The sequence below is a fragment of the Pelobates fuscus genome, chromosome 4 (genome assembly GCF_036172605.1).
Source record: "Pelobates fuscus isolate aPelFus1 chromosome 4, aPelFus1.pri, whole genome shotgun sequence".
Lineage (NCBI taxonomy): Eukaryota > Metazoa > Chordata > Amphibia > Anura > Pelobatidae > Pelobates > Pelobates fuscus.
The window spans coordinates 88,370,376-88,383,549 of NC_086320.1; the positions used below are offsets into that span (position 1 = coordinate 88,370,376).

Below are 13,174 nucleotides of genomic sequence, written 5' to 3' on the forward strand. Positions count from 1 at the left end.
TCTTCGGGTGTTCTGCTATTTGATGCGTGTAAAGCGATATCGAGTGGTAGAAAGCCGTGGAATGTATGTGGGGATCTTAGATGGGAGAGGACGTATGGGTCTAACGATAAATACATTTGTCCCAGTAGCAAAAATAAATATGTGAGTCCTAGATGCCCAAATAAAGACTATAACTTTTGTCCATATTGGTCTTGTGTGGGGTGGGCGACTTGGGGACAGACAGTAGACAAAGACATGATAGTGACTAAGTTGCCGACTAGCCCATATTGTAAGTCTATGGAATGCAACCCAGTCCATATACTTATTAATAACCCCGACAAGTTCTTAGATAAGTATGGAAATTTATTTGGGTTTCAAATATACGGGACGGGTTTAGATCCTGGGACATTATTGTTTATAGGAATAGAGACTGATACGGTATCCTCCCAGACTCATCAAGTATACCATTCCTTTTACGAAGAGATGAGTATAGATAATAAGATCCCCCATAATGCTAAAAACCTGTTCATCGATCTAGCTGAAAGTATTGCCGGTAGTCTTAATGTTACCAACTGCTATGTGTGTGGAGGTACTAACATGGGAGACCAATGGCCTTGGGAAGCAAAGGAGGTAATGTCCGGTTCTGAGGCAGTTGACCAACTAATATCTACACGAGCCGATTATCATATGAGTGTTAGAGGTAAATCTGAGTGGAGATTAAAGACCTCCATCATAGGTTATGTTTGCATAGCAAGGAAAGGAATAATGTATAATACTTCTGTAGGAGAATTAACTTGTCTAGGGCAAAAAGCTTATGATGATGATACAAAGAATACAACTTGGTGGTCGGCTTCAAATGTCTCAGAACCATCTAACCCGTTTGCTAGATACGCCAATTTAAAGGACGTGTGGTTTGATCTATCCATCACATCTACCTGGAGAGCCCCAGCAAATTTGTACTGGATCTGTGGTAAGAAAGCCTATTCGGAGTTGCCACAGGACTGGGAAGGGGCATGTGTGTTGGGTATGCTCAAACCATCCTTCTTCTTGTTACCAATTGAAACAGGTGAGACTTTAGGTGTTAAAGTGTATGATGTGAATCATAGGAAGAAAAGGGGACCCATAGAGATAGGTACCTGGGAAGATAATGAATGGCCTCCCCAGCGTATCATAGACTATTATGGGCCAGCCACGTGGGCTGAGGATGGTACCTTTGGTTATAGAACCCCTATTTATATGCTCAACCGTATTATAAGATTACAGGCAGTGGTTGAGATTATCACAAATGAGACATCACAAGCGCTCAATCTTCTAGCGAAGCATAACACCAGGATGAGGACAGCAGTCTACCAAAATAGATTAGCCTTGGATTACCTTTTGGCAGTAGAGGGAGGTGTATGTGGGAAGTTTAACCTAAGCAATTGCTGTCTTCAAATAGACGACGAAGGGCAAGCAATAGCTGAGCTTACTAGCCATATGGTTAAACTAGCGCATGTGCCTACTCAGGTATGGAAAGGGTATAATCCAAGTAGTTGGTTTGGTAGCTGGTATGAGTGGTTTGGAGGGCTTAAGGCAGTGGTAGGTGGAGTCCTACTGATTTTACTGTTGTGTCTACTCCTACCGTGTCTTATACCCTTAGTAGTTAGGTCTGTGCAAAGCCTGATAGGAAGTATAGCAGAGAGGAAGGCTGCTGCACAGATAATGGCGATTTATAAGTATAAGGCTTTAGATCAGGGAGAACCAATGCAGGAAGATGATTGTTGAAGATTCACATCATAAGATAAGTCTGGTCTGGTTCAAGGTAACTTGCGGTGTAAGCAAACCAAGGTTAAGTGATGCCTCAAGTAATTGTAAAATATCAAGAGGCATCAAAGGGGGGAATGTGGTGGAATCTCGGTAAAAATAAATTTAGTAGGCCGAGATTACCACGTGGCATGTGTACGTGCATATGCTGACGTATCGATCAGTTGGTTGCACGAGGCAAGATACGATCAGTAGTGTACGGAGCATGTGCAAGAATACAGGATATAGTATTCCCCCTCCTCCATTGTGCTGGACAAGCCATGCGGTCAAACAGGAAGTTAATTCTTATTTGTGTTGATTGGTCAAGGGAATGTGCGGGTGGAGCTTAATATGGGAGGAGTTATATGCCTATATAAGGAGCCTGCACTATTGTCCGGGGCTCAGACTTTGCTGTATTTTGGTGACGCTAGTCCCTCTGAGTCCCGATCGGTGATCCAATAAAGAATCTCTTCCTTCCTGAAGAAACCTGTGTCCATCTCTCTGTGCTTGGCTTCCGTCAGTTTCTCCGGTATCAAGTGTAGACTAATCTCAGCTATATGACTATAATATGGATTCTACATTTGCATTGATTTGTCTTTTCGTGTGCTTGTCTAAGTTCAGCTTAATCACTAACTGATGAAGGAAGACATTCAACTATATTAAATGGACACTATAGTTACCTGAACAACTTTAGCTTAATGAAGCAGTTTTGGTGTATAGAACATGCCCCTGCAGCCTCACTGCTCAATCCTCTGCCATTTAGGAGTTAAATCCCTTTGTTTATGAACCCTAGTCACACCTCCCTGCATGTGACTTGCACAGCCTTCTATAAACACTTCCTGTAAAGAGAGCCCTATTCAGGCTTTCTTTATTGCAAGTTCTGTTTAATTAAGATTTTCTTATCCCCTGCTATGTTAATAGCTTGCTAGACCCTGCAAGAGCCTCCTGTATGTGATTAAAGTTCAATTTAGAGATTGAGATACAATTATTTAAGGTAAACTACATCTGTTTGAAAGTGAAACCAGTTTTTTTTTTTTCATGCAGGCTCTGTCAATCATAGCCAGGTGAGGTGTGGCTAGGGCTGCATAAACAGAAACAAAGTGATTTAACTCCTAAATGACAGTGAATTGAGCAGTGAAATTGCAGGGGAATGATCTATACACTAAAACTGCTTTATTTAGCTAAAGTACTTAAGGTGACTATAGTTCCTTTAATACTTTCTTTGTTTTAGTTATTTGCTTCTTATTTCATGCTAGATGCGCAATATTAGGCTTAGCAACATAAGCTGCAGCTTCTTAATTTTAGTAATATGATAATTACGATTTGGTAATTATTTCTATGTCAACGATTTGGGGATTGCAATTTGAGTGTTTTAAAGGGTTACTCCAAGTACCGTGACCACTTCAGTGATTTAACTCTCTGCCAATGAATGTAGACCGCAACGACTTCTGACTTCTGTAAGATTGCAGAAGATTAAAATCACGTCATCACGACACCAAGGAGTAAAAAAAAAAAGAAAATGTAAAAATGTGACTACCATATTACTATAAGAGGCTATAAACCTCCTTATGCCTCCACCTGTCATGCTGTGGGAGGGAGCATATCTACTGACCTCCTAATGAAATATACAATTAGCCACACCACATTAAAATTAACCAACCCTACCTACTTCTACCACCTTAATAATTAGTGAAAGGGGGCTAGTACATCAGATAACTTTAAAGAAAATGATACTTACTAAAATAAGTTTTCTTTCTAAATTATTATTTTTTGTCAGCCCCCAAAAAGGCCTGATAGCTGAGCTAGACAGATGTGTTTTCTAAGAGCTCTGGCACAACTGAACTCAGTTTTGGCATTTATTGGTCTAATCGTGATTTCTGCAGCTCTGCATGATGGTGGCTCATTGATGAATCAAGTGGGGGCTTGTGGATACCTGTTCAATGTCTTTCCATTGAGATACCATACTCCACATATGAGGCCTAACGTGGAACTCGGGACCGCTCTGAACAGCAACTCTCCTGATGACCTGTAACCCCCCTCTGGGCTGGTGGGAAAGCTTACTTACATGCAACAGAAGAATGCACGATGAGCCTAAATGGCCGCTGAGCCACAACTTACAGTTTCAGGAGAGCCTGGTGATCAAATCCTGAAGAGAGCTTTGGGGCTCGGTTTGACCGGATCTGACAGGTGTTCTGGATGCACTTGGAACACAGACCTCACCTGCTACAGCAGAGAATATATCTGAAGCGGCAGTTCACCGATCCGACTCTGGGGCGGGGGCCCATATGGAGGCGCGTCCATCTTGCTGCCCAAATTACTGGAAGACTCTCAAGGCAGGGCATTTTGGGGCCCGTGTCCATGCTGAGAGGGAAGAGCCTTCAGATTGAGAGACTGGCTCCCCTTCAGTCCTACGATCAGGAGGATGGAATTTATTGGAGGTTCTGTTGCCCTGGGAGTCCTTGGGCTGAAGAAACAGCCAAGTCCGATCCTGAGCACACATGGGACAAGGGAGAATCTTGGAGTGGCAGCAAAAAGTTGTTATTGGACACAGCAAGTACTTACCGTAGATGCCCTATTCAGGTATAGGCTGACTGGTCCCCCCCCCCTAAACGTATTCCATTGCCCTCATCTTGGGTCGTGGTCTGTGGCTCACCTATCACCTACCCAGTGACCAAATGCCTGATTGTTTTCATTATTTACTATAATTTCACTCATTCTTGTGACACTAAGATGCCTGTGTCTCATTCTACCACCCAGTGGCAATATCTCTCATGTGTCTGATGCAGCAATGTGCCTTGTCTGTTTGTTTTTTTTATCGTATGAGCTTTCGCATCTCTGCTCCAAACTTAATCTATTTTAATAATACTAAACATTGTGCAATTTCTGTGAATGCCATGTTCATATGTCACACTGTCTGTTATTCCTATGCTTGTGCCTGCTGTTGTGACATCACAAGCTTATTTGTTACCATTTGCACAACAAAAATAAAGAATATGGGAAAAAAAGCAAAAAAAAACTAAACCAAAAACTGTAGATAATGAAAAAAGGTTATCCACGCCCCCTGAGGGCTCCAGGCAGAAATATCTTCAAGGCAGGAAAAGCTTTTCCCACACTTTGCATTCTCAATAGAGCTCTCTGATTGGTTGACTTGTAAGCCAACCAGAGTGCTCTGACAAGCAAATCTCACTTCTCCAAGATCTGATGGTGAATATTCTTTCTAGTACCTGGGCAGCAATGGCTGTCCAGTAGTTTTTATATCACAATGAACAGCCATTGGCTACTCACTGTTTAATAGATATGCCAGCATGGCAGGTGGGGGCATAAGGGAGGTTTATAACCTTCCTTTCAGTAATGTCATAGTTATATTGACCATATTATCATTGGCTTGCAAAAATCAAGTGAACAATAATTAGCGGATGTGCATCCTGCCGGGCGCATGTGGTCCCACTTTTTTTTAAAGCAATCCTTTACTTTACATAGAGTTCATATGTGAAACAAATTATTTTAATCCAGACACCACATGCATCCAGGTGACTGCTACAGATTTGGTCAGACCGTCCAAATTTCAACCAGATTTGTCTTTACTAAATAGGAAAATTTCCATGACAGAATTTGGCCATTTTTGATGGATTTTGTCCAACCAGACAAAATCCGGTGCTTAGTGAATTACCTTGTATGTCTGAATGTGTATCTTTGGGTTCAAGCTATTTGTTTTATTTACGCATCTCTCCACCACAAGAGTCATATACTGCCTCTGGCACCAGTTATCCATAACCTCTGTATAACTCCAGGACCCTAGGCAGCTGCTTACGGTCACCTTGTGATTAACCCTTCTCTGTTGTGACCTGAGGCAATGCGTGATATAGAGTTATGTCCAATATTCAGGATATTATCTCTGTTGTGGTACTTTACCGGTGCTCTCTTAAGGGGTGTAGGTAGCCAACTTTGTAATACTATTGGTTAAATACAAATATCTCCATTAAGTAGACTACATTACAAAGACCTGCCACAAAGCGGGCCTCATATAGGACTGCATAACAGCTCTCTTTCTTCCTGCACATGGCAGCTCTAATAGGATATGACATAATTTTATGTCCTCCCTGTGTTCTAAGGAAGCCACAATGGTTTCAAATCAGAGCTGTCAAGTAGTGACAGTCCTCTCCAATTATATTCTAGGTAAGCCTCGTCCTGAAGCAAAAAGGAAGGCAAGCTAGAGGGTGACTAAAATCAGTATGTGCTGTATGTATTTAGACGTGTGCATGTCTGTCAGTAAGTATCTGTATATGAGTGTGTATGCATGCCTGTGTCTGTCTATCTGTAAGTGTGTATCTGTGTGTATGTTTGGCACTGTGTATATGTACATATATGTGTTTCTGTGTGTCTGCCATTTTTGAATCTGTGTATGTTTGGCACTGTGTATTTGTGTATAACCTTGGTAGTATTTGTGTATGTTTCTATATCCCAATGCACAGCGCTACGGAATTTGTTGGCGCTATATAAAAAATAAAATAATAATAAAATAATATGTGAGCATATGTATGTGTCTCTTTGTATAGGAAAATATGCATACGTGAAAACGAGAGAAATCTCAATGTATCCTTCCTGGTAAAATAAGTCATACATTGTAAAAATGTACACCTGGTTCTCAAATTGTATATGGGGGGAGGACAGTGCTTTTGCAAGGGGCCCACAATTCCTGATGGCAGCTTTGGACTTTAGGCAGCTCTGGCCCAATTTAATAAGAGATGCTAAATAATTGATTAGGGGTACATAGCACCGCTCAGCATCTCCACAGAACTGCTACTGTATATAGTGCTCTCTTTATAAAGAGTGCAGCATCATTGCAACACTCTTAAAATCGATGTTGTTTAAAATTACACCACCAGAGCTAATTTATGGTTAGTGCGGGTGTTCCTTACATTTAGGGTTATGGGGGTAAAGTGTGGTGGATGAATGGTTAAGAGTAAAGTATGGTACGCAGCCTTTTAGATGTTGTGCAGTGTAACTCCCATGATTCTCAGGCTAGCAGGATTGCATGCATTATACTTTGCATTTAAATGCCACTAGGATGGAGCAATGCAATTTCAAAGATGCAATTTCACAGTCACTAAAATTCTGGTTGTCTTTGTTAACATTTCTTATGTCTATATTTTGAAAGCAAGTCTAATTGAAATAAGAGACATGTATATCACACATTATCATTAAACGTTCTAATACTATGTACTTAGACACATACACGGTTATAATACCTCATAAATGTAATTACCGTACTAGTAAGTTCATTCTTCTTCCTCCTCCTCCCCTCCTCCTGCTCCAGGCTTAGAGGAGTGACAGTTCCTGGAGCCTCTGGAAAGAGGACGTGTGTTTGATACTATGTATGACTTGAGTCACAGTCACTACTAAACTCTGTGCTCAGTCAGCTTCACAATCCCCACCAGCAACAGGAGCAGGACAACACAGACTGGATTCTGAGATGGCTGACAAACATTACATTGACCCCTCTGCTGAACTTGCTGACAAAGAGAATCAGGAGTGGGGTTATGAAGAAGGTCAGTGCTTTGACTGTATTTTCATATATACACAGGTGTAAAGCTAACAGCATTAGCTGAGTATGATGGGAATAGTGTTACATGATGCTGCAGTGTATCTATATCCAGAACTGGGAATAGACAGCATGTAAGGGACATTTGTCTAAAACACCACCTCAGTATTGCTTCACTCATTAAAACTACCAGAGAGGGCAACACAACTATATATCCTCTTCCTTATTATTACACACATGGAAGATAATGTATGCAATGTGGGGACTTTTCGAATGCTCAGATTTGTCTCTAACTTATAATTATGAATATTATCCTGATAGTGTTGTCTAAGTTATTAATGGGAATAAGTCACGTCTATCCCCAATCAGAGCAATGTGTGATTAATTACTGTTACAATAACTTCATATAATCATATTGCACCTGGTTTAGGTCCAAAGCATTTGCTATACATTTGTATCTGCTGTCTGTTTGTGTTTTTATTTAGATGTCTGGAGTATGTATCAAAGTGTATAAAAAAAATAAAAATCTGGAGATATATATGTATATATGTATGTATGTATGTGTAATGTTAAATATGAAAATAAAAATAAATTTTATATATGTAGTGTGTGTATGTGTATATGCAATGTTAAATATGAAAATAAAAATAAATTTTATATATGTAGTGTGTGTATGTGTATATGCAATGTTAAATATGAAAATAAAAATACATTTTATATATGTAGTGTGTGTGTGTATATGCAATGTTAAATATGAAAATAAAAATACATTTTATATATGTAGGTAGTGTGTGTGTGTGTGTGTGTGTGTATATATGTATGTATGTATGTATGTGTGTGTATATATAATATATATATATATATATATATATATATATATATATATTCCTATCCTAAATTTTTTGGGGGGAAGGTTGGAGTTTTGAGACAGCTTTTGGAATTTTTGTTTGCCTGTTTTTCCTTGTGAAGTTGACATAAAAAGCTGATTTCAGACTGCAGGTGGTAGAACCATCCAGAGGTTAAATGATTGTATTTAAAAAAAACAAAACAATACATGAATACATTACCTTTTTGAGAATCCTCAGCAGGACACATCATGGACAGACAGTAAATGTCGTAATATGTTTTGTTTATGCACAGGAGGAGACATTAGCAGTCATAGCACACCCTCTAAAAACAAAAACAATATAAAAGGCACTAAAAATATTAATGGTGCAAATAATCATATACTTAATATTAAAGTGAAGAGCTGCACCTATAACGTGTAAGTTCTTATTGTATAGCACACGCTTTGTCTACCTCATCCAGTCCAGGACCCTACCCTAAGGCCATGCTATGTGGGGTGAGTGGCAAACTGTTGAATCAATTTGGGGATCTCTAGTAGAAGTCCAGCATGTCTATACCATGTCCATGCATCATCACCTTCTTTCTATAGATATTCTTAAAAAAAAAAAATACAAAACCATCTTATTTTGAAAAATAAAAGTTTAGTCCTTACACCACGTGACTGAATGAGAAATAAAATGTTTGCTTTAATGCGAGATATTTACATTTCGTGCACCATAGTGTTGACAGTGACAGTCTGTCTGTTTGAAACACTCTCATTATCCTGTTGAATTTGATTTGCAGCAAGAGGAAAAAGAATTTGGGGGAAAAAAAAACCTATCCAATCACAAGCTTGAAACGTGCTGTAATTTGTTACATTGCACATGTTAGTTTTTACAGATCATCGGGTGTATGGACATACTTTAGTGTTTTGACTATTTTTCTATACGTTGTAGCTTTTATTTTTTTTTATAGGATCAGTTTCAGTGGTTTCATTATACTGTATGTGGTAAGCTTTAGATTTTGTTTAAGGGCAGGGTAGTGGAGGAATTTTACTATGGCCAAATATAAATAGGAAATCTGATTTTCAATTCACCACAATTCACTGTGATTAGGTTCTTTAGTAAATTAGGTCAAAGTCTGTTGAAATAAAACTGGATTGTGGTGAAATGACAACTCTTATACAGTAGCCAATATGCTAGCCCTCAAGCTAATATAGGTGGCAGGAGAGATAAATAAACAATTACAGTCCAATGAAACCATTTCTCCGGAACACAAAGTATTATTCGATAAGGTGGATTAGAACACAAATAGTGTTTTGTTTCTTAGATTGAATTCATGTTGTCTGACATACCAGGAAACGTGTTCCCTTCTGATAGCGCTTTCCTATTGAGAGTCTGGTCTGGATTTGTAAAGAGATACTTATCATTAAAGCAAAAATGTTTATAAACCCTTTTGTATTACTTAAAACACTACGTAAAATCTTGACACCTCTTCACACTCATCGCTGACATAGATTTTGCATTACACAATAATGTTAAAGTTCAGTGACTTCTTTTAGACAAGGCTAGACTGTAATTTTCATTAGGCTAATTAGGCATTCATCTAAAGAAACGCAAACTTGGCAAGTTCATATGCATATGAAAGCTGCCATGAAGTCTGTTTTTGCCCAATTATACCGCTTACAATCAGGTTTACAAAAAGTGCACATTTCAATACAAGTTGACACTTTTATAAATTGACCTTGTTACACCCCCTGGCAGTCAGACAACAGATCCCGATACTTTAGGGTTGTTTAGCTAAGTGGAGCTAAACTCAAGAGGAATCAATTGCCCAAAGATTTCTGATTGAGCTACATTGGGAAGTCTGTGATTGGACAGTCAAGGAAAGGCTGGAATGGGTTAGAAGAGGAGGGTTTGCAAAGGCTTCAGACAAATATCTAAATCTTGTGCAAGCTGTTTTTAGATACACCCCATTGGAAAAGAAAAGCTTAATCAAATGCATGCATGTTTTCATTTGGTTATCTACTAAATAGTGTTTATTTTAAATTTTATTTTACAGTTGTCAAGGGCTTGGCGGTCCTGGGGGGCCTGGACTGCTCAGGGAGTCCAGGACCCACATTCCCTATGTGCATATATATAGCAATCACTATACATTATCTCACAAAAGTGAGTACACCCCTCACATTTTTTGTAAATATTTTATTATATCTTTTCATGTGACAACACTGAAGAAATGACACTCTGCTACAATGTAAAGTAGTAAGTGTACAGCCTGTATAACAGTGTAAATTTGCTGTCCCCTCAAAATAACTCAACACACAGCCATTAATATCTAAACCATTGGCAACAAAAGTGAGTACACCCCTAAGATTCTCAATGTTTTTTTTAAATAACGTACTTTCTATAGAAGTGACAGTTCCTTTTAACAACTACTCAGGTAACTAATCCAGTGGTATAGATCTGAAATTGTGCAATACTCTCTACTTAGCAAAGTTTAAAGTGACACTACAGTCACCACAACAACTTTGGCTTAATGAAGCAGTTTTGGTGTATAGATCATGCCTCTGCAGTCTCACTGCTCAATTTAAGTTTGATAAAACTTTGTTTAAGCATCCCTAGTCACACCTCCCTGCATGTGACATACACAACTTTCCTAAACACTTCATGTAAAGAGTCATCCAATGTTTAAACTTTAAAACCTTTATTGCAAATTCTGTTTAATTTACAATTTCTTATCACTCGCTCTGCTAATAGCTTGCTATACCCTGCAGGAGCCTCCTGTATGTAAATAAAGTTCAATTTACAGAGAAGGAGAAAAACATTTTTAAAGCAAGTTACAGCTGATTGTAAGTGAAACCTTTATTTTTCCATGCAGGCTATGCTAGTGGAGGTGTGATGAGGGCTGCATAAACAGAAACTAAAGGGATTTAACTCCTAAATGGCAATGAAATGAGCAGTGAAACTTCAGAGGCGTGATCTATACATTAAAAAAACTGCTTCATTGAGCTTCATTAAAGCACCACTATAGGCACCCAGACCACTTCAGCTTAATGAAGTGGTCTGGGTGCCAGGTCCATCTAGGGTTAACCCTGCAGCTGTAAACATAACCTTTTCAGAAAAAAACTGCTATGTTTACATTGGGGTTAATCCAGCCTCTAGTGGCTGTCTCATTGACAGCCGCTAGAGGCGCTTCTTCACTTCTCACTGTGATTGTAACAGTGAGAAGACTCTGCCGTCCATAGGAAAGCAGAGAAATGGTTACTATAGTGTCCCTTTAAACCAAGTAGTCTAAAAGGAAAAATCCTCCAAGTCAACTATATTTTAGCCTGAAACTCAAAATTCCCTTTGAATTAAGTTTGAATTGCCAACAATTCACACTTTAGTGAGTAAGAATGTAAGTAAATCATGTTTAAACACATAGATAAGATAATGTTATCAATAACATAAGGAATATCAGTGTATCTTTTATGGAACATGTGGTCCTGTTAATGATTTACTACTGATAAAGGCCTGCGTTATGGATTGCTTATAGAGCTTACATCAAAACCATTTCTGTGTTTAAATGTGCAACAGTCACAGGGAAATGTTAATGAGTACCAATAGTTTAATATGTTAGTCTACTGTGGCTGAGAACTCACAAATTATTTATTTATTATGAACCTCATATGGGAATTCTGAGAATAATAAAAAGCTAACGAGGGAAGCCCTCTCTAAGTCAGAGATATGTACATAGCTAACAGGAGCATAATCTGACTTTCAAAAGCAGCTGGAAATCTCAGTGTTTAACCCCTTAAGGACCAAACCTCTGGAATAAAAGGGAATCACATGTCACACATGTCATGTGTCCTTAAGGAGTTAAAGGGACTCCCCAGTGCCAGGAAAACATATCCGTTTTCCTGGCACTGCAGGTTCCTGCAGTGCCCCTCTGCCTCCCACCCCCCATCCCATGTTGCTGAAGGTTAAAACCCCTTCAGTGACTTACCTGAATCCAGCGCCGATGTCACTCGGTGCTGGGTCAGGCTCCGACCACTCCCCTTCCCTGCCGACGTCAGTCGGCGAGGGAGACCTAATGCGCATACGTGGCAATGACTCATGTGCATGCGTGGCATTATTCAATGCTTTCCTATGGGGATTCCAGCGACGCTGGAGGTCCTCATGCATAGCGTGAGGACGTCCAGCATCGTTTAAAACACTTTTCGTGTTCTAAGAAGCCAGAAGTCCTTCTAGTGGCTGTCTGATACCTGCAAGGTAATTATTGCAGTTTATAAAAAAATTCACTAATTACACTTACAGGGCTAAGGGTGATGGAAGTTGGCACCCAGACCACTTCAATGGGCAGAAGTGATCTGGGTGCCTGGAGTGTCCCTTTAAGATACTAAAAGCAATGGTGCGCAAAAAAATTTCAGTGCAATGTGTGCATTCTTGCTTATGATTCAAACTTCCAAAAAACAGCAATTTCTAAAAATGTAATATTGCAAATATTGGAATTTCACTCACAAGCATGGAGTGGATTTAGTACCTTTCAGGCTCAGGGAGGATCAGCCCCTTGTGTGCTTTGGATCCAAAGTTCCTTACCACCAGCCTGCCTGGATCTTTAACAGCTTTATTTAGATTTACTGTAAGTTAAAATTGCACAGAATGCCTTATACTATTGCGGTTCCCATAGGGATAAAGAGTCAATAGCCACTTTAGCTGTCCTTGGAATCACTTTCTTAATTGCTGGTCAGAGATGGTCAGGCGTAGGAAACCTCCATAAGACAAAGTAGTCCCTACTTTGTCTTATGTTTTAAAAAAAAAAAAAAAACTAGAGCAGACCGGAAGAAATGAAGATCAGGTCCTGACAGAGGAAGAGAAGAGGAAGCGATTAAGGAGGAAGGTAAGTTCGGCATGACAGTGCCGCTTTAAAATTAAAATGAAAATAAAAATAAATATAGATATAAGAAATTAAAAATTGCAAAAATGTACAAAAATTTATATAAATCGAAACCAATATTGAGTCCTTTAGATTCTAAGGCATTGAAGTAAAAAAAAAAGAAACATTTAA

At 39.1% G+C, this 13,174-nt stretch overlaps 1 protein-coding gene across 1 annotated transcript in view; it reads left to right on the plus strand.

Annotated features, from left to right (window-relative positions):
* Window positions 1–7,142: 7,142 nt before the first annotated feature.
* Window positions 7,143–13,174, plus strand: part of CA8 (carbonic anhydrase 8) — a 100,987-nt gene continuing 94,955 nt past the window's right edge. The window contains exon 1 of the mRNA XM_063450411.1: window positions 7,143–7,310. Within this exon, the coding sequence (XP_063306481.1) occupies window positions 7,235–7,310 (76 nt within the window). The 5' untranslated portion in view covers window positions 7,143–7,234. The remainder of the gene's footprint in view (window positions 7,311–13,174) is intronic.